The 27,608-nt window shown below is 34.6% G+C and overlaps 1 protein-coding gene and 1 long non-coding RNA gene across 7 annotated transcripts in view; one reads left to right on the top strand and one right to left on the bottom strand.

Moving 5' to 3' along the window:
• Positions 1–27,608, top strand: part of Hr4 (Hormone receptor 4) — a 67,586-nt gene that overhangs the window by 6,244 nt on the left and 33,734 nt on the right. Inside the window, exon 2 of the mRNA XM_071772429.1 lies at positions 23,751–23,855. Coding sequence (XP_071628530.1) covers positions 23,756–23,855 — 100 coding nt within the window. The 5' untranslated portion in view covers positions 23,751–23,755. The remainder of the gene's footprint in view (positions 1–23,750; positions 23,856–27,608) is intronic.
• The window catches only part of LOC139809497 (uncharacterized), a 300,362-nt gene that overhangs the window by 256,365 nt on the left and 16,389 nt on the right, over positions 1–27,608 (bottom strand). The window lies entirely within an intron of this gene.

Genomic DNA, 27,608 nt, shown 5'->3' with positions numbered 1-27,608 from the left:
AACCTCCTCTCGTCGTCCACGTTGGGCACTCGCCCTCTCCCGATGACGGAGGTTGGTATAGGTCGGGTGCAAACGTTACTGCGGCACGAATGCATGGCGCTCTGTGTGCGTAGAGCGCGCACCATCGCCAGCTACTCATATAACACGCGATATCGCACACGAGGGCAATTATTAACCATGGCCAATTCCCGTCGAGGACTTCGATGTGGATCGTTGTCGGCGCCGCCACGAGAGTGGCTCGTAATGCGCTTGGAAAATCTATCGTGGCCGTTTAATTGACGATCGTTGAGACGCAATTGTTATAATCGATTTTACAATCGACATTCTCCACAGGACCCAGCAAAATAATAAGTTACTTAAGATACGATGGACATGGAAATAATATATAACTTAGATTGATGAGGTTCTAACTTTTCGTTGTAACCAAATGACATGTATTTAAAAACTCTAATTCATTTACATACTGCGTGTAAAAGAAAAATACTATAAACAAATATAAAATAATAAATTGTATTATTTTGGTTAAACTTATTATAGATTTGATGTAATCGGTTATCAATTTGTTACTCTAATCTTGTATATCTTCGCTTATATCATAAAAAGATATATTAAAATACGACTAGTTTACTTTTTTCTTCTGCTTCTTTCAGACATTTTGAGATTCTCTGGCACAGAAGACCCGTTGCTACTTCGGGAAACTGAAATTTTAGTTACGAACTGTCTGACCTTTGACCTACTTAATAAGATAAAATCTAAAATTTCGATTGACTGAATTAGCTAAGCGTGCTTTGCAGATCGTAATCTAGTAAAGAGGAAATTTCTAATAAAAGGAATGATATGTTGTAAGATATACGATCACGTTTTTAGAACAGCATACTTTGCAATCGCAATACGTGATTTGCAAGAAAATGTCAAAATAAAAAAAAAACGATTTAATCACATCCATATATATATGGAGGGCTAAAAGCCATAGTGTAAGTCAAATTTTTTAAAATATTGACTCGTGTCCATAAAAGTAATTTATTATACTGTATAGATTGCATCTATAATATATGCACACGAGTCAATATTTAAAAAAATTTGACTTACACCACTATGGCTTTTACCCCTCCGGCATATATATCATTATTATATGTATACGATTATATTACTAATTGTTGATAGATCGTCTTCTGTAAATTTAATTAAAATTCCTCCGATTATATTTTGCAAGCGCAGTTGCAGTTTGATTTCATTCATAATAGAATAAACATAGAGAGAAGCGATCGACTAACCATCGACAAAATAAACAATTTATCGCTTTTATAAACTATCCCGAGCCGCAAAAACTTGTCACCCGTGCAAGAAACGGCGCGGCGTGGCTGATGACCATTTTCGAAGCGCGGCGCGGCGATTTGACCCCGAAAACACAATGTCGCTGCAATTTCCACTTGGTCTTAGTCAGTAATAATCGCGTTGCCGATTATAACCGGCTAGATCCCGACCTATGGAGGCCACGTGCGTAGAAAACAGATAACGACTCAGCGGATTCTTCTTCTCGTCGCGCCACGACCTATGCCAATCTGAAACTAAATATACACTAGCCAGTAATCGCGAATGCACCAAGCACGCACAAGCACATACCAATTCGCGCACAGGGTTTTATGATTTCTTAGACCTTATCTGACGTTTAATTTTGACAGCTTTTTCTAAACTGAATATTATATTTGTGTGTATATTTCATGTGAGGCCAGCTTAATATTAAATCAGTCCGTTCGACATAAAGTCAATTTTCTATTCATTGTCAGACATGTATCTAATTCGAAGCGTCGGCACTTAATATACTCGCTTATATCATTTTTAATTTTGCAACAGACTGAAGATTATCATTGAGTAACTTAATAAGTTACTTTGGTACTCAATGGTAGACAAATTATTATTAGTCTAATATTACAAATGTCTATTGCAAATATCAGTAAGTAATTTAATACAGATCTCGATGTCGATCTATTCAAGAATTCTCGTAATTAATAACATTTTCGATTCATGTATCTATATTCGTATCACAAATGGTTTGAATGCCATAAAAACAAATTTTCATGATTCAAACAAGACATTCTCAATTATTTGAACGAAAAATGTAAAAATTTTTAACTCAATATCATTACAGAAACAAACCGAAATAATAAGTTAATTTTTAAAAATGCATCACAAAACAGAAATAGCTCTATTTACCAAAAGTGTCATTCATCGGCATTATTTAATCCTGAAGCCTTCCGTTTCGGAACGAGATATAGACGAACGTGAAGCTGACTATATCGGCGCTGTCTTGGAAAAATATCACGATATAAGTAACAGTGTTTGCCATTGATACATTGAGTATACACTGATACGTCAAGAATACGTTGCGATATCGGGAAAATGGCACAGATGACTCTAAGCAGAAAACTGACGTAAAGGACAGTTTTGCTATAAAGCTGCGAAATGCGAAATAAATTCTTACTAAATCATTTTTCGAAAATTGACGTCAATCAATTGATCAATTTTCGATACATATTTTTAAGAATATGTTTCAAGCAATAAGTTTTAGTAAAAAAAGACTGAAATTTACCGTTTTCCTTAAAAATAACGTAAAAAACAATTAATTTTGTTTATGTGTTTTCTACCAAATTATCTGCCATCTGAATAAAAGAAAACATAAATGTTTAATACAACAATACACTGTTAAATTAAAGAATGAAATTTAAACCAATACCTTGAGTTAAATAACATTTTGTTACTTTTAACTACCATGTGTGTGAGTCGAAATTCATTATTTTAACACAAAACAGTATTATTCTAATTTAATTGATTTAGTTAAATTAACAACATATTTTGAATGGGAGCAGTGGCGATCTATAGGAATGGTTAAAAACAACTCAAATGAAATATAATTGAGACTACAAAAACAGTGTAGATAAAATATTTTTTTATTTTCGTATTTTCGTGTATTTATGATCAGGCAAATCAGCTATTTTAAGAAAAAAGAATTTCGTGTCTCATTTAAATTTCCTATATTCCGGTTGCTAATTAGAAACGTAACGACGAAATTGACGATGATCAAAACATCTTTTGACCAATTTCTTTACAACGTGACATTCTTCTTTTTGAACTAGCAGGATCGTGATCGGCAAGATCACGAATTATGAGAAATCCCATCTCGAGAATCACCAATGACATCATTTGACCCTGACACGTGCAGCGACGAATACCGGTATTCTACTACACGTCATTAAAAGGAAAGAGAGAGAGAGAGAGAGAGAGAGAGAGAGAGAGAGAGAAGCAGAAACAGAGAAAGAGAAACACAATCTCGGAAGGTGCATGACACTGCTGGTTCATGAGTCGCTGCGTCGGCGTATCGAAGATTTAATGACTCACAAGAAGTGCATCACACGATAATCGCATTATCGGCGAATGCGCCTCCACGACCAACTAAAGAGCGACTCTCGAGCATATTTCAGTAGCGACCATCCGATTCGCTATCGGATTGTGAGAATTTGTCGTTCATACGGCATCTGAGAAGCGAAATCACTACCCAATATGGTTAGCCTTCTTCACGATCTTTTTCTTAAACGAGGCTAAAAAAAAAAGACAACCAGGAGCTTACAAATTATCATTGGAAAAAGTCGATGAAAAAGTCGTTAAAATTTAGGCGATTCAAATCTTCAATTTTATCTGAATTTCTACCCCATTCTATTAAAATCCCTATTTTATTAAAATATTTTCTACTTGAAATAAAGCGAAGAATTGATTTTATCATTTTCTTGCGTTATTAGAGCTTATTTATAAAAACTGCTAAATACTCGAATATTTGTAATATAAAAAACATTCGTGCAATCGGCCATGTCTATATAAAAGAAGCAATTTCAACAATCTATATGTTTAATCGGCGCGAAAGCGCCTCTTAATATTATTTTATGTGGCCATATAAGGATCGAATAAGATACAATACTAATCCTGTATTAAAAGAGACCTCTGCAATGTATGTTTCTTGCATGTTACATAAAATTATTATTAGCGATAAGACTGCAAAGAAAGGATCGATTTTATCGAGCGCACGTTGTAACCAACGAAATCGTAAGACCGTTCCTACCATAAAGATGATTGTTTATCGCGAATAATGTGTATGGCAAACGCTCGACGTGACTCGCAATGTCGACACTCCGTTGAGGCCGACTCTCATGGACATCTTATGGCCTTACAGCCTCAAAGAGTTCTCGCGAGAAATCATCATCGTATAATAGTGATATCAGCAGCTTTAATCGAGAAAATCGTGAAGATCACGGTCTAAAGGGTTGATAAACGATAAAGAAATCTTAATGCTTAAAAAAATACAAAAATACAAAAAATATTATCGGTTTTACACTTACGAAGTTTTACTAATATTTATTTTTTTTTTTTACTCAAAGAACATTTCAAGTTTTGTTTGAGAACAAGAGAATTAATGGCAAGTTTAAAAGACTTTTATTCACACGTCACGCTTAAACGATAGCAATACACACGACGATACACAATTCTGATGTAAGGAGAAAATTCCTTTTCTTTAATAGAATACTACTTAATGAAATACTAACATTTAACACAATATTTCATAATAAAATATTAATTTATCTTAGTAGACAATACACTATTAAATTCGTAGTGTCAAATTATACTCAATTTCAGTGATTTTTAACCATTTCTATAAGCCACCTGCTCCTATACTCAATATTTCGTTAATTTAATTAAAACAATGTTAAATTAATTAAGTCAATAGAGTTAAAATAATACTGTTTTGTGTTCAAATAATAAATTTCGGCATACGTGGTAGTTAAAAATAACAAAATGTTATTTAAAACATCAGGTATTGGTTTAAATTTCATCCTTTAATATTTATCAGTGTAAATTTTATGAAATTATTATAATATCTGTATTCATATTTAGCATAGGCAATCTCTTGAGCGTTGAGACGATTTTGATATATTACGACCGCGAATAATATTTGCTTCTTCAAACGAGGTGACGCAAAAATAGCGCGCCATTGAGAAAACAATATACGGAAAACGCTCGTAGATTCGTTCGCAAAAATATTGCAGGCCTCCGCGCACCTTTGACGGCTGTTTTTGACCGTTTTGTTGACACACTGTTCTCTGCCAGCTTCTAGCAGTCGTGCCGCCGAATGTCAACGTGCAGAACGAAGGAACGAGGAAACGTGAACGAGGGACCGATATATTGGTCGCGTTCTCTTGGAAACCGCAGATTCTGCATAGAGAAACCTTGTGCGCGCCTGTATTCGCAATAAAGTTACGCAAACAATCAACGCCGTTATAATTTGTATTCGAACTGTAATATACCTCTAAATTTTATTAGCATTCAGAATTATTTGCGAAAATCGCGCGTTCTTCTTAATTTCTTAAAAGCATTCTTAAACAATTTAACGATTGTTTGGGAAAGTGCAAATATTGGACGAGTGCACACATGCTGCATAACAATCTTGCACAACAAGTTTTACAGTAATTTAAAAGAAAATCAGAAAAAACATTATGCGAGAATATTATGCGCGGATTATATATTATGCAGGAATGGTATATTATATATATATATATATATATATATATATATATATATATATATATATTAACCACGACATTTATGCCTGATGCCTGCTTGACGAAGATGAATTAGACGCAAAATTTTATCACATGTTACATCTAAAAATTATAATGATAATTTGAATCTGAAATTTTTAACGCGTTTTTCTCCCTCAGAGTAAGATTTTCGTTTGTACACCGTTTATCCAACTAACGCGTCAATCATAACATATCTTAACGAGCAACGCTAACAAGCAACCCTATCGACAATCGTGCGGCCAACCGACACGTAACCGCGTAAGTTCTTATCGTGGATCGCGATCAAGAACATTCTCGGAGAGCGCGCAGGAGATAATGACCGGTGATTTTTCAGGGATCTCGCGCGGCACCGTTTATTTATCGACCACGGTCGACACCGATCTCGAGAAACGCCTTTCAATTCCTTGCGCGGGATCTGCGAACGCCGCTGCGCCGCGCGCGCCGTTCGCAGAGGCACTCAAGTTCAGAGCTACACTGACGCAACTCCGCCGACCAAGGTATCGATGGTCGAGGAAATTGTGAAGGTTAAAGGCCAAAAGACTGCGGGATTCGATGCATGGCGATCGAACTTCATCTTCATGGCTTGCGCGCGTTAAGCAATACAATACATAATACAGGAGTACAGGATTCCCTACTATTTTGTAGTTAAATTATCTTTAACGTTGGAATATATTTTCTAATTGTAAATGACTGAGCGGGTTCTTGCGAGTTAAGCTTCAAGAATGCGGACGGATAAAAGGAAATCATTCTTTTCTCATTTTATCGTGAGCTTTATATAGAATTCCGAAAGCTTAAATATCAATATTTAATCTTACAAAGGAAATTTTACCGCTTTCCTTATATATCGAGATATTTACAAGAAAAGAGCTACTCCATACGAATTGATCGAAAAATCCACGCGGGTGAAGCCGCGGAACACTGTAAGCGAGCGCGCGCGCACGCACGCACACGTACATAAGTACACACGTTGGCGGTGCATGCCTGCCGGTGTGATTGACATTAGTAAGTATGCCATGGCCGACCGCTCACGGCGTGTGCTGGTACGAACGACTGCAGCACTGCCCACACCGCCACGTACATATGCACCGGCTGCTTGGCGATTCTACCGTACGTTCAGTCCTTCTAGGATACGTTTAGGAAAGTTCGTTCTCGGAAAATCACGTCCGCGAGTTTCCGCTTGTCAACGGAAAATCAATTTCTCGACGTATTGTCGATGACCAATGTAACAACTGTCTCGCCGGATCTCAAAATCTCTGCCTGTGCGAAATTCCCATGCATTTCATTGCTCAAATCGAGATTGTCATAATTTTAATGACGTAAAATTTTGACGACAATAATGATCATGCATTTATTTTTGACAGTGAAAAAGCAATTGTCGAGATACAATTTCCTTTATCAATCGGATATTTTGAAGAAATTTATCCTAATGGAAATTCTTTGGAAGAATTAAATAATAGACAGCTAGATAATAGATGAAATTTTTAATTTCTAGCGCGACGAACAAATAGATTTTGTCATATACATAATAAAAATACATAAGAACAGATAAAGAAACAAAATTATGATATCGTATACATTCAGAAAATGCTCTAGCAAAATCTTAATATATTGATCCGAGTCTATCTGATATGGAAACTATTTATCAATTTTATAACAGGATGCTATTTTTTTGGAACACTATAACAATATTATTTTATGTGGCCATATAAGGATCGAATAAGATACAATACTAATCCTGTATTAAATTTATCCTAATGGAAATTCTTTGGAAGAATTAAATAATAGACAGCTAGATAATAGATGAAATTTTTAATTTCTAGCGCGACGAACAAATAGATTTTGTCATATACATAATAAAAATACATAAGAACAGATAAAGAAACAAAATTATGATATCGTATACATTCAGAAAATGCTCTAGCAAAATCTTAATATATTGATCCGAGCCTATCTGATATGGAAACTATTTATCAATTTTATAACAGGATGCTATTTTTTTGGAACACTATAACAATAGCAGCTAAAATAACTATTCAAAAGATTCTACACATCTGCGTTAAAGTTTCGTAATTCCATGTTGGAAACAGGTTTCGGCGAAAGTCCTTGAAAAATTATCTTCTCGAATAATTATTAACTTTTTTTATCTTTATGCAACTATGTGACATATAAATAGCGTATATACGTAATATCGAAATGATTAAGTGTGATTTATATTTTGAAAATATAATCGTATTAAATTGCATATTGCATATTAATCGTATATCTCATTAACTGCATATTCTAGATTATTAAATCTATAAAAATAACTTTAATAAAATGTTTTAATATATTTTTTTCTTAATAATCGTAATAATGAAAAAATACAACTAATAAATATTTGACGTCAGAATGAAATAAACCGGTTTAAAATTTCGTAAAAAAATGACAAACTACTTGTATTTATAAAAAATTCAATATATTCTAGTTTTTTTAATATTAATTCTTTCGAAATGAGAAAATATGCGATTGGTGTTCAGCTTGGTAGGTACTTGATTGGTTCGCGTGTGCAAAAATTCCACCTCCGAGAATTTCACAGGTCCATCTCACGGTACCGGAGCCGGTATATTCACATGAATTGCATGGTAATAAAGAAACGCGCGTGTGTGACGTAATGTAACCCTGTTCCTCGAAGGACACGGTTTTCACCGAGTTCGATCTTCCTGTAAGATGGTGTCGTTTCGCCGAAAACCGGTATCTGCACAGTGCAGCGCGAGGAAGAGCAACCGAAACGAAGTGAAAAAAAAAAGAGAATATTTATTATATTCTGGAATAAAATCTCTCTAATTAAAAGCACAGTGACTACAATGTATAACATAGCAGCATTACAATAATAATTATAATATAATTATAATATGAACAGAATTATATATAATACAATATATATATATATATATATATATATATATATATATATATATATATACATATATGTGTCAATTATTAAAAGAATTATAACTCTTAAAAAACAGAAATAACAAAAAATATATATTTTTTAATATTTTAAAAATGTAGAAAGTGTATTGATGTGTGTGTGCGTGTAAATAATAGAGCGTAAAAAACGTTTTTTTATTTTTACGATTAAATTTTTAATTTTATATATATATTAATGTGAACTTTATAAGAATTTATTTTGAAACTTGCTCGCTAATTTCATTAATCGCCTAATGGACTATCAATTTTACAATTTCACATTAACCCAGTAAATAATGTTGATATGAGACCGATGAAAAAATCGAGCTATAAAGACGATTTGTTAACGATGACAGGATAACGTAAAGTCCTGTTCTTTCACTTTTACTTTCAAAAAAGTATCCGTCCGTCCGTCCATCTAGGTCGCCATCGTTGCCTCCTGCCTTCCGCGCTCACCGAGGGCAAGCCCGAAACTTTCATCAGTGACTTTCGTTACTTTCTTATCGGTTAAAAGTGAAACACCCGGCGCGGCGGTCCGGCTGCACGTGTCTCTCTTTCACTCGGAGCCACGATGGACCATCTTCCGCGAGGACGGGAACGCTGCATGGTCGATTATCGCGTAAGAGTCGCGCCATCGAGAGTGAAATCGCAATAAGAAAAAATTGATTCGAAAGTACTCGTCGCGAGCGTTGTTTCCATATTCGGAACTTAGCTCTCTATGCTCAAGATTCAAGCCGTGCGATCATTTGTACGATATACGAAATATTATTGTTATCCAAATAGTACTTGAATGATAATAATATCATATTACTCAAATAACTGTTTATAGAGTAAATTATTCAACAGTCAAATACAGATTCTACAACTATGGGTTTTACGGAAATTTTAATTATATCCAAATTTCTGAATATATTTCGACAAGAAATCCACTTTACAAGGCAAACGTCTCTATACCTCCTGAAATCGCGGCGAAACAAAAGGGATGTAAAAATGTAAGAATCAATTGTACCTATATTGATCGATGATTTCGCATAGAGTCGCGATCGTAAAATTACCGGTTCCTCAGCATAACTTTATCTTCACGGAAGTTTTATCGCGTCCTGCCTACATCTCCTTGACCTTCGTTCTTTTTAGGTGTTTTCAATAACGTACGAATTTGTCGTCGGACTACGTTATTCTCATTCATCAACTGACGTAAAAGACGATAATCGTGGAGAACCGCATTTATTATTTTCTCATAATTCTAGTTGAGATCAGTTTTAAAAATAAAACTTAAGATACTTTATTCGTTCTTCAAGATCCGCATTTCCAATAATATATATTTTTTCTTACACGTATTAGATGTATTACATACACTATACAGTAAAAAAGTTTATTGTACACGATTAAATAATTTCGATATTTTTTATTAATCTCTAAGTATTTCAAATATTTCTTTTTAAAGAATTCTAGAATCTGATGTGCGATAATAAAACCTAATTTTTTAAACGTAACTTCATCATTTTAAATCTTCATATTTTTTAATATTTACCGATTTACATCACGTTCTCTTAAATGTCCAAAGCGTGGACATCGACATGATTTATCGATATCGGTCCCGAAAGAAGAGAAAGTTTCACGAATGGAGTCGATATTTTTATCCCGTTATAGCGCCGCCGTCATTCACATAGAGATCGTAAAACGATCGTAAATCGATCTAATCGCATCGATCCTCCCATCACCAAATTTTCATTTCTCTCGTTGTTCTAATAAAAACTCGTAAAAAACTTGAATGACCCTCCCGAAGGACCGCTGGTCGTCGTTCCTCGCATCACGAGAAGCGATCGAGAGAGTGAAAGTTCCTGGCATATACTACACGTACGCACGCACGCACGTACGCACGCCGCGTGTCAGTTTTTTGGCATTGGGCGTTGGGATTGGAGGGCCTCGGTTGGTATCGAGGTCACCGGTACCACCACTACCGAACCACGGCGGCGGATCCACAACTTTGGCGGATCGCATGGCCCGCACGCTCTCGCGATCGGCTGCCCCAAAAAGTTTGGGCCGCGCGACGCGTTCACATCGCGCTTCTCCGCGCGCCGTCCTCTTCCGGACCTGCGGGACCCGTCTCTATACCTCTCGGTGCCGCGGCCGCGGTCGCGGTCGCGGAAGTCTCGCGTGTGATTCTCTGTGTCCGGAATCGTCAATCATCCTCTCGAAGTGATTGTCTTCGTCGGTTCAACAACCTAGTAGTGACACGATATCTTTCTTCGTCGATTCTAACTTCGGACCGATAACTCCGTGCAGACAGTGCCGAGATGTCCAAAAAAGGGCATGCGCGGAACATCGCAATTTGTTTTACGAACACTCGTGTGAGTCCTTGAACAAAAAATTTCAAGTACCGCATGGATCGTAGATTGGTGCGTGACTGTGATCGGAGTTGGCACGAGGCATCGGCTACCCAGAGAGTTTCTATAGTTTGCTTGACTTTGCTCTGAATCACCACTGCACGACAATATCATGTGCGCGAAGATGAGTGTTTTCCAAGGTCGGCACTCTTCCGTGTGCGCGAAGATAAGTGTCCTCCAAGGTAGGACCATTCTCGCTCTTACACTCGTGATTCTAACTAAAGCACTGCTTGCGAGGCTCTGATTGAGTCCGGCAAAGTAAAAATAATAGAGCGAAAAATAGAAATTACCTACATGAAATATTTTATGTTATAAATTTGTTAAAGCGTAAAAGATGTTTTACCGCGTTCTTTTTAGATATTGCATTCGATAAAGTTCACGCAATCGTGTAATGTATTTCATGGAAATGATAAAGCGTGCGACATTTCCAGTACATATAGCTACAAATATGGTATCAAATTATATTTACATCAGTGAAACGAAACTTTTTTCTCTACCATGAAATTTGAATCAGTGACCAACATAACAAAATCCCGACAAATATGAATACTTGGCATTCGTTGAAACGTGATCTCTTACCGCGAATTATATTTACATTCAGATATTTATTATATTACATACGATAATATACGATTAAATACATGAGATTTAATAATTATAATATTATTGGCGAAAAGACAATACTACATGGGAAAGATGAATAAAAAATATATAGAATATATTTTTGTTACATGTGGTTATATACTATATAGTTTAGTTTCCAAGAAAAGTGATTTTAAATAAGTGTAATAAAGGTTAACTTTTAAAGTTTATTAAAACATTTGATAAAATGCAATTCTGTGATATTAATTCCCTATTTATGTATACATTATAGTTATACAATAAATTTATGTATGATGCATTTATGTATAAAGAACAATTGCCTGTGATTTCTACTCTTGGATTTATACAATACATTTGCTCTTCGCTCTAAAGGGCGAGTTTCATGTAAATGATCGCGGTGTCATTCGCATCAGCAATCCCAAGTTGTCCATTCCGCGCGCGGAACTGTTTAAGTAGAAATCAGCGACTGGTAACGAGACAAGTTCTGCCGGACTGGGATTGATTTTCGAGGTGCAACGAGGTGTCAGTTCGTCGGCGTCCCCGTCGGTCGGGTCAATAACACCGCGACACGATTTCACAATTGCACGCTTCGCTAATTACAAATCACAATTGCGTCCGCGCTGGCGGCGTGTCGACGCGGAATGCGCGAAAAAGCGATCTATGCGCGGCCACTGCTTCCGCGTTCGCTTCCGTTCGACGACAAGAGACCTGAGAGCGAAACTGATACCTCTTCGCCGACGGCCCATTGATGAAACATCGCGAAGCTAATTACGACGTCGGCTCAAAATCTCATTTATCTCATCTCTTGAGCGACAAAACTCTATATGCCGAATCGAAAATGTCCTCCTGCGCGCACCGCGGAAACATCCACTTCGTGATTATTCCCCAATGGAGGATAGAATGCGACTGATCTCACCACTGATTTTCGCGTAATATAAGAATGTCCAATAAATATTAATTCCCGCGTCCATTCGACCGCGGTGGTCGATATATACGATTTTATCTCATCGGGACGATATCCGCGAAGCGCGCACGACACATTCGGAATCGAAGGAAACAAGGAAAATCAATCCGAAATTCTGCTTCAAAGCATACCCATTTTCGCCGCATTTTCTCCGACAGATTACACGCGATCGCTATCGCCGATACGTTGCGCAATCGATTTCGCCGAGGTTGGTGGGAACGTCGCGCGAACTTTTGCTCTAGATTGCAACAGAGTGAGTGACGGATTTAAATTGCGAGAGATTGTTAAATTTTATCCATGAGAAAAGAAAATCGTGAAAAGAAAGAAAATACAAATAAGAAATTTAATTTTTCGAATCATTACAAATTCCTTTTTTTTCACTATATATGTGTCTTTCGCCAAAATGCAAGGAGACACAAGAATGGCACAAGAAGAATTATTTCTTGTTATGAGTTAAATTTCTCCCTTTTTTATGTTAATACTACAAAGTAAATACTACAAATATATAAATTTCTTTCCTTTAGATGTTTCATCGTTATATCTACATATATTACATTAAAAATTAATTGCGAAATACGACTTATCTATTCTCTCTTGAATGCTTATTTCTCTAATCTTATTGGAACGCGATATATCTATATAAAGGAAGTATTATATTAATATATCAATAACTATAATACACTGATAATTTCCAATTTCCGATAATCCTTTTTCGTCCCATCGAAACTTTTCTAGTAAATCTAAAATCTTGTAAGCTATTCGACCATAAGAAACTGCACATTTGGGACTATATTTTGCGTTTTATCGTATCATAACACGTGAATTCACGGACTTGGCGTATAGCAAAAAGCCGCGATTTTTCACGAACGAGGTTGTTTGCCACCGTCGTGACCGCTGTCGTAACTATCACCGCGTTGACTGCAGATGCGCCCCGCAAGGTGTTGCAAAATCCGTGCAAGACGTCATTCCGATGGAATCGTACGAATTGTTCGCATCGCCGCTCAGGCCTATCGTCACAGATATGAATCACATCTTGTGTTATAATATTATAAAAAATAAATCACGCCTTGACACGAATGCATCTTGGAGTGCTTAGCCTTCATGCGAGCTGTGGCCACACCTCGACTTGTGTTCCTTTTTTTTTTAATGTTATGAAAAATTTATTTTGTTTTTATACGCTACAGTGCGTACGCATCAAGTTAAATATATATAAATTACAGTTTTACTGCGTTGGTTTTATGTTCAAGTATATCGTACGGATAAAGCAAAAAAAAACATAAAATAGTAAAGTACTTTGTTGCTTTAAAACGTCAGGATATTATAATTACTTTTATTATAATTATATTAAAATATTAAAGATGGAATAAAAAATATAAGTCGGATTGCACCTCAGAAATATTAATAAATCGAATTAAAGTTTCTCTAAAATAATTTTGAACGTATTTCGCAGAAAGATATTTTAAACAATGTACTGATATATTTTATGAAAATTCCGCCTATAAAAAAACATTATAGTTCATATTATATCTTATTTAATGTTTCGTGTATAAAATTTATTAATTATCTTGAAAAAGTGCGGTAATAAAATTCACATTATTACTAAACACTCCTTTTAAAATTTGACTACGCTTACATGTTAATCTTGTTCACGCAAGAGTTAGAGCACTAATATGCTTTTTTGAAATGGTACCGAAATTTCACGGCGAATCACCATTGTATATTGCTCCTTAAATCATTACGTTTTGCAGCAGCTAACTCAGCGTAAGACTCGAAGAAAGTCGGAAAGTGACTAAGCGAATAAAAGGGGGGCAAGTAATCGCGCTGCGTTCGCAACTTCCGCAATATTCAATCGGCGAACCGTATCGCGCTCCGACCGATTCGACGCGATCGACATTGATCTCTGCAGAGTTCGATCCGTTGTACTTTTTTAAATCTTAAAGCAGTCAGAGTTCCTCTACGTTGTAAGTAATACGAATAATATTATCCATTTTTGTTGGATTACAAAATAAAATAGCACTACTTCTAATAGTTCATCATGAAATTTTACAATTTCTCCCTATTTTGTAACCGTTTATTATTGATTTTAAGTTAGATACTACAAAAAAATATAAATTTCTATTACGTTTGTGTCTATATACGAGACTGCGAAGAAAAATTGCCATCAGAAAAATACTCTGTCCCGGTCGACGACGTTAGAAAACTGACAAATGCGATTATGAATGGTACGACTTCCGCTCGAAAAGAAAGAGGCGAACACTTTTCACCGATGTTCCGTTAAATCGCGCATCGACGACGCCATCGTTGAGGAAACGGGCGGAATGGGATCTTGATTCCTTATCGTGGCGCACGCTCGCTCGTCGCGCTTATGACACAACACGGTAGAGTTTGCCATAGGAAAAGTAAGGTAAGGCCAGTGCTATAATAGAAACTTTCACTACGGAGGTTCAACGTACCGAGCCACTGACTCTCACTGGCCGTTCTCACTGCTTGCCCGAGCATCTGACACACACATACCGGGTGTCTTCATTTCCCTATACAATTCGCCGCGGTCCTCTTTTCGCTCCTGCTCTGAGAACTAATTGCGAGACAATGTCTCTGCTGTTCCGTAGACGACGCTCTATTGTCGCGTAAACGTAAAAGAGAAAACTCTAAATGATTCCCGCGTGGCCGAGCGCGAGGATTCTTTCTTCCGCGGCGGAAGAAAGGAAGTTAACGGAAATGAACGTCATTGCCGTATTCATCGTTGTATTAAGAACTTTCTTGTAAGGATTGACTTCTAAGCAGAACTAAAATAACGTGATATGGAATAAATACAACGCAGTGGACCATTCTGTCTATATCAAGTCGTACAATATTATATACTAAATTCAGCAGTAATATATAACTACAAATTTCTACTCTATATAGTTATTGTATTTAATCATTGATCAAACATTTTGTTTGGAATTCGGATCTTTGGAACTAATAATAATTGACTGAAAATTTCGTCTATTTTAAAATATAACGTACACCATCATTTCGTTATCTCTACTATTATATAAAGGAGAAAAGTTTGTTTGTGCCATTTTGTTCAGGATAATCTTAGAAACTATTGAATCGATTTTAAAAATTTTTACATTGGTGGAAAGCTTATGTCTTCCTGAGTAACATAGGCTATGTGCCATTGTGCTTAACCCTATTTGAAAAAAAAAATTCGGGATATCTAAAATTTTAAATTCTTTAAAAGAGTCGTGCTTAATGACTTTTCCTGTTCAGATTTTCCTAATCAACCAAATCTTAAAGTATTATACATGAAATAGGGGTAGAAAAAACTGAGGAATATAATAGAATTCAAAAAATTGCTAATAATAAAGGGGTTACCGATTTCTGTCTAAAAAAAATCTACGTAATTGCTCCGCAAATTTTGAGATATCGAGCTAATTCTTTTTATGAATAGAGTTACCGATTTCTGCTTAAAAAGTGTATAAGCTATTATACATGTAATTTTATACAGAGTATCATTAAAGGAAGGTTGGTATTGACCGCTATAAAAAAAACGCGTTAATAATAGTACCTTATGAGTGACATGGAAAGCTATTGAAAATATGTGTTTATAAATCATACATATATATTGGTGGATAAGATTAGCTAGAACACAAATGTAATAATACAAATTACAAATAAAGTCGTTTAAAAAAAAGACGCCCGGGTGAAGCCCCGGGGTAACCGGTATATTATATATCTCAAAAGGAAGAGCTTTTGAACCCGCGCGAAGCTTCTAGTTATTTATAATTACAAAATAAATTTCTACAAAATTCCTCACTAGTTAGTTGAAAAACTGAAGAAGATAAAATTTTCATTTTTTACTTGAATTATATTTCACAATATTTCTGACTCATTCACCGTTATGTCTACCTTATGACGTTCGCGGAAGCAGAGGCCTACTCGCTCATTTGTTCATCGTCGAGAAAAAGAAAGATGAGTGAACAAAATCGAGATTGCATTCTGATAGCAGCTGGATCTATATTGTGACGATACGAAGTGATCAGGAATCTGACCCTTTAAGTAACCGAATTGAGTCATCGTTGCGTTGATATAATATATCAGCAATATGAAACAACTATTAACGCAACGAATTTGCAAGAATTTTTATGAGATAAATCTGCATTATTTCTATAAATTATTATCCTATTAAAACACTAAAATGTGCATCAAAAATAATAACGTTGAAAAAATCAAGCACTTTTTATTTATCTCATACCGACATAATTCTCTTATTTCATTAAAAGCAAAAATTTTTCTGTGAGCATATAAATTACTACGAATTATAAATTTTATGAATGTAAATTTCATGTAATTCCAAATAACGTTGTAGAATCTATCATACGTCAGTGTTTTATCTCAGATAGCGTTTTAATTTGTTAGCATACGTGTCAATGTTGACACCGCATACCAGGTTATATTCATCACACAAATCCTCGTTAATGCTAACTCCGTTAAGAAATGAAACACCATGTATGATGACCCCTTTCCGCCGATAAATAATTTTAAGGTATGCTAAAAGACGAGACATTGTCGTTATCCATGTGGGTCTGCTTAGATAAGTGTTAATTTATCTTTTCACATAACGGTGCCATATGAGAACAGATAAGATTATTCACTGGACTATATACACTTTCACGACACTCGAATGTTTTTAACTGTGCGAAAAGAAAACGTGAATAAATGTTAACAATGCAAATAAAATATGCATGTCATATGTGGCATGTATATATATCTACTAAAATTTCTTCTTACAATACGGAAGCATAAAAAATAAAATCTTAAAACTATTCTTATAAATTCAAGTTTAATAATTTTTCCTAAATGATGTCACGTAGAGAATCATCAAGAGCTCAAAATTTATGGTACCTCTGCTGAAGCAAAATATATCTTCTAAATAACGTTTTTATCTGCCTATGATCGAGGAATCGTAAAATTGTAATCTTTCCTTCGATTTCTGAATCGAGGTTTTTACACATGTGTATATACGTATGTATGTGTATCCGGCTAAGAATTTGATTATACCATCGTGCGGGGACCATTAGCGACACGGTACCCTCCGATGAGAACCGTGACAGAAAAGGAAAAAGAGAGACTATCGTCTAGGAGATACGGAGAAGCGGACACGGGTGCGAAAGTGGAGGAGTTAGACCTAGGATGTCATGGCGTGGGAGAGTCACTTTCACCGTCCACGGTCCCCATATAGCGGTAAAATCTACGCGATATAGAAAATCAGATGTCTTGCACTACGAACGGACACGGTATCGACTCTTGACTGATATCAGATTGTCAAAGGGTTCTTTAATCGAGAGCGTTTCATCTTCGCGTCCTTCATATCGACAAAATAATTTTAATCACACGATAATGATTGGATTGTTACGCGGCTTGTAACACCGATCAGCTCGCATACTAATACAGGTGATGATATTTTTGCATATATGTTAAACGTTTTAATAATATATCAATAATAATTTTTTTCTATATTGTTGTGTTATGTAATGTCAATGAGTTTGTGTAAATACGAAGATTTTTGCATATATCGAATAGTTTAACAAAAAATAACTTGATTATCGACATCTCATCTGATTGAGAATTTTATGAGAGATATTTTTATTGTTATTAACATAATTACGTAGGTCTACAGTAATATAATTTAGAATTCAATAAATTAACCAAATCATGTTGTTAATAGTTTTTGAGAAATAGAAAGTCGTAACCTTTATTTCGATCGAAGAATATAAACACGGAATAGATTAATAACGACGTAAATAGTATTAATAAGCTTCCTGTAAAACGTGACAAGCATAAACTTCTCCTCACATTCGCGTTTATGATTATCGAAAATACTTCAAAAATAATAAAGATTAGATAGAGAGATGTTTATCAAAAAATGTGTATATTTTCCTTAGAAAACTTAGCAGTAAAGCTATTACAAGCCTATAGATGCAAGCCTAATTCCAAATTTAGTTATAGATTCCGTTAAAACAATCTAAGAATTATTTAAAATAAAAATAAATATATTTTTTCCAAAAATAAGTTAGAAAAGCACAGCAACAAATTATATCATGAAAAAGTAAAGTTCCAAGAGAATTGTATATCATTTCGTTTTATTATTACGTTAGTATAGCAATTACGTGATATATATAAATCCCGAATTTTTTGAAAATGCTATTCGCAAAGAAGTGCAAAGTCCATTAAAGAGTACCGTTAAAGCTCGTGTTTCCTCGAACGCAGAGAAACACGAAACGGTACGTACGTGGAATTTCGCGTGAGCACACAGAGAAAATACCACGAAATGTAGTACTAGTAGCGCAAAACTCAAAAAAAGCTCGCCCGAGATAGACGCGAGCTTGCGTGGCTTTCCGCCCGACGGCCGCGCTCTTGCACTCGCGGCAAGCAGACACATGTGCATATACGTATGTATAATACGTATGTACGTGCCGAGCGCCGAGCGGCCTCTCTCAAGAAGAGACCGTCGTAGGTTAGTGCATTGGCTGCACTTTCCGTCTCGGTGTGTGCACGTATAGTCGCGCCGCGGTTCTCCTGTGCGCGCTCGTCCGCGGCGGCCGTATGCATGCATTGGTTACGCAAGAATAGCGGCGTGTGTGAGAGACTGCTGACCCACATACGGCAGGGAGCAAGGACCCCACGCTGGTGTACCGCGTATATATCCGACTCTCCGACTTGAGTGCGCGTATATGCATGTGTGTGCGCGCGCGCGCGCGACATGCACATGCGTGCCTCGCAGCAACGTGGATCGTGGATGCGCTCTGCCGCCACTCGTTACTGTAACATGCCATCTAGCGTCAGGCGCGCGTACCAATGCATGCGTTCGCCCGCGCGGCTGATTAAGCGTCGTTCACATCACTTGTGCGGCTGACCACCGTCTCTTGAATGGATATTCTACATTTTACCTCTTTAGTATAGAATCTTTTTTTATTGACATAGTTGCTCCTATCGAGCCTATTTATGTAATTTACCTTTATTTAAAAAATCGACCTATCCTGTGGCTTTAATTACTTGTTTCTCAATCGCATAAATCTGTCAGTTTTTCATTTTTCATTAAATAGATCTTTTTAATTAATTTGAAGGAGATTTTTAAATAATAGTATTTTCCACATTTTTGTGAAAATATCGAAAAATATATCCAAGCTATATAATCGATATTTCGAACAACATTAATTACATTTAATAATACTGAAAAATCATTTACGTCAAATTACTGTATAAAGTAATAAAAGACTTTAAATATACAATAACAACTTATGAATAACAAACTAACTAAACTATTAGACGATTTGCGATTGGGTGATGTTAATTAAACATGAAGCTTGTAAGTATAGCTACTTCTTGCAGTTAAGACTACGATCGAGCGAGCGCAGGAGTGGCTGCAAGAAGTTCTACGGGATGCTAGAATAAACAACTTTTGAAATGAATACAGACAATGTTACGGAATATTAATGTCACTCAGATTAGTTGTACAAAGTTTGCACGCTGAAAACAAATAGAAAGCTTCGCACACGAAGTGTCCTGTTTTGATGAACTTCTCTTCCAAGCATCTTCACTTCAGCAAACAAGCGTTCCGCAGTATAAATGTAACTATGATAACGATATAAATATCATCAGAAAAGTAACTAAGGCCGATATTCATAGTCAAGATCTTATAGTCAGATCTTATATTTAAGATTGTCTTAAGTTTGTCTTTAGATGCTGCACAACTCGTTTCATTGGCTACAGAGTATCTATAAAGATGAACTTAAGACGATCAAGATTTGACTATGAATACCAACATAAGACAGAAGCAACAGAAGAAATGCACGCGTGTGCAAAGATTCTCGTATTAAATAAAATAAAAGATTTAGTCTACCGATATATAGAGTGACACGTCGAGTATATTATTACTGTAAATGATAATATAGCAACGTTATAAATGTGAAAAGTTATGAGGGAATTCGTGCGTTTGAAATTCAAATGCTAATTGAATGTATCGCACACTTCAATAATTGCGGAAATTAGCGTGAACTTCCATTCAAGATTTCTTGAATAATATTTTGTTACTGTCTCAATTAACATGAAACGTGCTACTTCTAAGCATAAGTTACTTCTAGTTCAACGAGATCGTTAGTGAAGATATATCGCGTCCAACTTTCGTCCGAGTAAATCTCGGAATTGTTTGAATCTGGAACTTTATATGTTGAATCGGGGACAACTCGCGCTAAGTAACGTGTAAACGTTATATCTTGTAATCGAAGAATTGTTTTTACTGGAAGTGAGCACGAAGTTTATCGCAGAATCGTCGATTAAATATCTTTGTGTGAAACATTAATTTAATATCACATATAACAAATCGCATTTAACGTAAAACGCGGTGAATGAATGAAAAACATATCCGTAAATATTGCGAATTTTATTTGATTACAGGAATTATATAATCTTTTAAAAAGTAGATATAGTTTATCCATAAATTTAAATAAAAATGTTTTTAGATAAAAAAATTGCTGTTCGAATAAAAGTGACATTCTCGATTAAAATATTCGATATTTTCATATTTTTGTTTGAAAAATTAAGATTATTTACACTTGACACTAGCTCTAAAAAATATTCCTATATTTAAAACTTCCCCCCTTTTCCTCATATATACATACTCGAAGTCATTTTATAAAGAGATTAAAATGCTACCATCGAAATGACTAAACACTTTAATGTCCTCTTATATTGTATCTATTTTAATTGTTATATTTGTTGCAGTCGATATAAATACATATATAACATTTAAATATTAAAACAAGAAAAGGAGAAAGAAAAATTACAATAAGACACAGAGATGTAGACATCAAGAGCAAATATATCACAAGTAAATAGTTAGCCTGTTATAACAAATTAAACAATATAACAAATATTTGTTTATTTTAGCTGAACTTGCACGGTTCATCTTTCCTCTTTTTCTTTTCACGTTAGAGAGAAAAAGAGAAAAGATGAACTGTGCAAGAAGTTCAGCTAAAACGACCACCTATATGTTGCAACAATGATGTGAATATTATATAACGTGCGCGTTTCTCAGAACAAAGAGATAAACGAAGCGGCGCATAAAAATTTGCCCGATTGACGCGTGCATCATCGCCCTTATTAAAACGACCCATGGCAGTTAGGTCGGGGCGCTGTCGTAAAATCGCTTAGACGCCCGATCTCTCCGTATGGACCGTCGCCGTCGGCGCAAATCGTTCGCCGTGCGGCTCCGCGTGCTGCGATAAGGCGAGCATGATTTGTTATTATCGCCGGCGTCGTATTATTAAAATGACCCCCGTTTCACCCGCGGTCGTCCCTCGTAGACTTAGTCTCGTCTAGCGCAAGATCAAGACGCGCGCGCTCGTAAAGGTCCATCTACATCTATCGTAATGTTAATCGTAACGCTCGTCGTATACAGCTCTATTTGGCCCCTGACATTCTGTTTCGCGACATTTGCTGTTGTGCGACACAACTTATAACGCAAACGCATTGCGATTTTATGTACACAATGTTTACGACAGCTTCTTTCCTTACGATCACGATCGCTTACGATTAAAGCGATAGATGTAAATGGGGTAAAACGCGTCTGTAAACCGATATCGCGGAATCGGTCGCTGCGTTAGCGAACGAAGAACGGGGGAGATCATTAAGGTCCGCCTCTAATTTATTCCATTGTAGTACATTGTACGGCAACAGGATCCCGCGAGAACCCCATAAAACGAAGACGTCGGTTTCGTGTCGCGGTAAAACGATACATGTATCGTCATGCGACCGATCCAATTGTATGTTATTGCCGGCTAAAGCGGGGTTAATGGCGAGCTATGCGTTCGCCGTAATCGCCGCGGACGCGTGCGTCCGCTCGCGCGCACGTACTTTCACGTCGCGAACCGTTCCCGACCTCGCAATAGTCGATAACTCGCTCATTCGCTCGCGAGATGAGTCCCGTTTACATCCGAGAAAAAGCGAATTGATAGAAAAGCGAAATCCGCGGAGGAAAATGTGAAGTAAAGATTTCTGTGGAGAAGCGTTTTTCACGTGCTTGAATACGATGTAGCAGGGAAGTGTCAAACTCGCGAAATCAAGCATTAACATTTTTACCGAGATTACATATTAAGATAATTACAAAAAAAAGAACGCGTTTTTAATATATAATATAGAGTGTACAATATACAATATTTTTATTAACAATTTTTCGTATCAATAGTTTACTCATGATAGATAATTTAATTTTTATCGTAATTTAGATGACATTAGTAATGACTAAAGTCCCTCTAATCAGAGTCTGGCCATATGGTAGCAATAGTTGATTGGTTCACCATTTCTTGACAAAAGCAAGAGAGACAGAAAGAGAAAGAGAGAGAAAAGAGATAAATAAAGAGATAGAAAGAGAAAGCGATAGTGAACGTACATCCTTCTCTCTCGAGAATTTTGCCAGAACTGCAAGTTGGCCAGACTCTGATTAGAGGGACTCCAGTAATGACTAATTCAGTAATTTTAATTTTAGTATATTTTGCACAAATACATTCAGTTATATAAGAAGAATAAAGTCATTTATCTCTTGAATGCATACATGATTTATAGTAAGAGCTAAGTTGTAACTATAAAAGCTAGATGACATTAATAATGAGTAATTCAGTATTTTCAATTTAGTGTATCTCGCATAGATACATTCAGTTATATAAGAAGGATAAAATCATTTATCTTTTAAATGCATGCATGATTAGTAAAAGCTACACTGAGAAAAAAAATTGTTAATCCCAAGAAATATTTAGTCCAATACGTTCAACTAAACATTTTAGTTAGTTAACTAAATATTAGTTATTTCAACAATTTATTTCGTTTCTTCAATCAAGAATTAATTAATTTAACTAATGTTTAGTTAACTAACTAAAATGTTTAGTTAAACGTATCGGACTAAATATTTCTTGGGATTGACAAATTTTTTTTCTCAGTGTAAGTTGTAACTAAAAGTTAATCTCAAATCTCTCACTTTGAAAATTAGATATAAAGATTATTTTCGTACGGCATACGAATTTACTGAAGTATGGAAATGTGACTTTACTTCAATTTTAGTATTGCCTCAAATACTCCCACGAAAACAAGATCATTTAGGAATAAATTACGCAAATCGTTTCTCGTTAAAAATAATTCATTTAACAAACAAGGCTGATCCTTGTCATTTTCTGCTTCCAGGAATTATGACCCTTCCGAGCAGCCCGTGTGAGATAGAAAACATGAGCTTGTTTCAAGACCTCAAGTTGAAAAGGAGAAAGGTCGACTCCCGATGTAGTAGCGACGGTAAGAACTCAAGGAGATATGTTATAAGTTATAATATCGAATCAAAGTCCTCTGCGTATTGAATTAACATTTAACAGAATTAGCATTTACTCCAACCACGGAAAATGCCGGACGCAAAAAGTTTTTCCGCAGGGATGTCTCGTAACGATACCTTTCACACATTTGCAATGTGTCGCAACGTTATTATTATCTCATCATGTTTTATTTAACCCCGCTATGTATATATTCATCTTTTAATCAAGTACCTCGATTCATAGCAACCGCTTGTAATAAAACAGAAAGAAAAAGAGATCAATGAAAATGCAGGTCCGTATTTATTTTCATTACATGAGTCTTATATTAAAAAACGCACTAGATGAGATACTCTGCAGAATAAAGTTTTCTATTGAAACGATTATTACACTCCACAATTGCATACTGAACGAGATTTATTGGAACTTTTATTAAACGTCTCTTTGCCAAGTGATATAAAATTAGTTCTCAATAAAAATAAAGCTGAATAAAAGGTAAATTAGAATAAAATTGGCTCATTTATTATAAGAATAAATTTAATCAGTAATTATTAGTGCATTTTTTATTAAATAAATTAGTTATATCTATACATATATTATTAGTAATGAAATATTTTCTATTTATTTTTTATTTATATTTGCGAAATGCGTCGAAAAATTCTATTCTGCATGTATAATTTAACAAAGTATTATTTTCGCGTATCAGTTTACATAATATTTAATCTCAGAAGCATATGTATAGAAATCCAAACGTGAATCTCAAATTATATTTAAAGAAAAGAAAAGGAAATAAAATAATAATTCAATTAACAATTTTTCCTCATTTTTATATAACGATCTACAGATAAGTTACGTACATAAACATCTTATTTTTATCTTATATGTTTAAATAAAATTTTTATATTTAAAAAAGTCAGTATTCTATACTTGTTATAATTTTATTTTACTTTCTCTCTTTTTCCTTATTTTTTGCTAATTATTCGATATTCTAAAATAAAATCCACTATAATTTGTTTAAAAAGTTTATGAAAGATTAATTATATAAAATTATTAATTTAGCTTCGTAAAACATTCTTAATTGTTTTTTAAAAATCTTATATATGTTTAATAATTACAAAATAAATTGAACATATATAATATTCCAAGATAAAAGATATCCTATTCATTTTAAAGATCGACATGTTATGTCCCTATGTTTTTCACTTGTTACATTTATTCGTGTTACATATTCTATTACTCTGCTATAATTTTTTTTCATGTAGATTTATTAACTTGATGAAATAAAAAATATAACATTCACCAATGCGATGCACAATGACGAAATTGCAATTACATTAAAATTACGTGACACATACTATAAAATGAAAATGTGCGTAAATTATATCAACGCCCAGAATAATGAATATCTAAAAAAACCGTTGCCTGCATATAAATAATTATAAATAATTCTACAAATAATCAATGGAATAATTTTACCTCATGGTTGCTCCGCCCTTACCCGATGCCTCCTAGGCCTCCTTTTTCTATCACATTCGTTCATTGCATTCATAACACAACATTTGCGAAAACACGATTAATTACGATTATACGTATACTAATCATCAGAACAAGATAAACACACGGTATGCTCCCGATATTAATAAAACGCGCGAACTTTGCTATTGTCCACACTACAGAAGAATAACACGAAAAAAAAATACGAAACTCTATGATCTGTTCGATACACTCGAATACTCACGTATTTCACAAATTACAAAGGACGAAATCTCTCAAACGGCTTTCAACAATTCGCGAATAATGTGCAAAGACCGAATTTACGATATGCAATTGATGCAATCACTTGGAAATATAATTGAAACTCAATATTGCACGCACAACATATGTTTCAGACATATGAATTCAACGAGACGTATTATTAATAAACGATCGATATCGCATTTTCCATTATTTCGATCCGGCGATTCATATATATTACTGTGCGCTCTCAATCCGAAAATAATGAGCAAACGTTTGATTCAGTGAAAAATTCAAAGCGCGATGCGAGATACTTACTTTCGAATCTAAACGTTAAAGGAATTATTATCGCCTACATGTGAATATCGCGATAAAAAAAACTGATAATTCATAATAGTTACCATCTTCCATAGCTGAATGAAACTCGCATCGACAATGTATAGTCATTAGTCGGATATTAATAGGTATCGCGCAGACTGATAACTAATTGTACACAGAAAATAATCGCGCGCTTTACGTCTTCTGATACTTGATTCGATCGCATTTTGATGGGTAATACGACACACAGAGCGCCACTACCTACCAACTCCAGTCTCCTCGCGTGAATAACACAGCGCGCAGCGGCGGCGCGGCGCACGGCAGTCTAGTCACAAACCAAATCAAAATTGTACGTTAACTAGTCTGGCTATGAAAACTTTTACGTATGAAATATAAATACTTATACACCGAATATTCTGTTCGTTTTTTAAATTAATTTCAATACATAATATATCTGTTATCAGGTTATCACATATTTTGCATTTTATTATTTTGCGAACATATTAGCATTTAAAGATAACGATTATTTCCGTTTAATTGAGAGAACGTTTTGAAATGGAAATATATTGTTAGTGGTGTAAGCGATAATTTAATTGTAGAATTGTAATAATACATATATATATGTATATATATATATATATATATATAGTTTTTTTTTATAAATCAGTATATATACATTATATATATATATATATATATATATATATATATATATATACGGGTGAATTTTAATGGATGTCCCATCCTTTTACCATCAATACTTCATCGAGCATCCTTTTTTTGATAAAGAGCACTTCACTTATATAGAATATGTTAAACTTTACGTCTTCGTTACAAAATGGAAAATTTTTTTATATATATAGAAAGAAAATTGAGACAAATTGGCAGATGACAATTGTGAATGGGACATCCATTAAAATTCACCCTGTATATATATATATATATATATATATATATATATATATATATATATATATATATATATTAGAGCGTGTCATTTTGGGGCAACTTTTTTTTTCATTTCACGAATAGCATATATACTTCCAGGAAGGTAAAATAAGATACCTGTTAAATTTTTAGCCCTTAATATTAATATTAACAGGTCGCTCATCGCGATTTTTTATTTTTCATTTAGTAAGATAGAAAAAATTTTATAACTATCTAACAAACAGTAATACAGCATTGCGCCACATAGATTTTCTGTACTAAATTTACCGCTCTACAAAAAAGATCTCTTATCATTTTTTCATAAATTCAACCGTTCAAAAGATATTCAAAGTTAAAGTTTGATAAATTTTATAAAACTTGTTTTTGCTTCTTATGAATTTTGTATCATATCGACTATCAAAAATTATGAAATACTCAATACATATTTTTGTAGAAAATTTAACAATCTACAAAAAAAGGTTTCTTATGTTTTTTTCATAAATATAACCATTTAGACGATATTAATGTTTATACTTTGAACTTTAAACCTTAATATTTTTTCTATCTTACTAAATGAAAAATAAAAAATCGCGATGAGCGACCTGTTAATATTAATATTAAGGGCTAAAAATTTAACAGGTATCTTATTTTACCTTCCTGGAAGTATATATGCTATTCGTGAAATGAAAAAAAAAGTTGCCCCAAAATGACACGCTCTAATATACATATATACATTATATATATAAATATATATATATATATA

This window comes from Temnothorax longispinosus, chromosome 3, assembly GCF_030848805.1.
Source record: "Temnothorax longispinosus isolate EJ_2023e chromosome 3, Tlon_JGU_v1, whole genome shotgun sequence".
NCBI lineage: Eukaryota > Metazoa > Arthropoda > Insecta > Hymenoptera > Formicidae > Temnothorax > Temnothorax longispinosus.
This window is presented reverse-complemented; position numbering and strand designations above follow the sequence as displayed.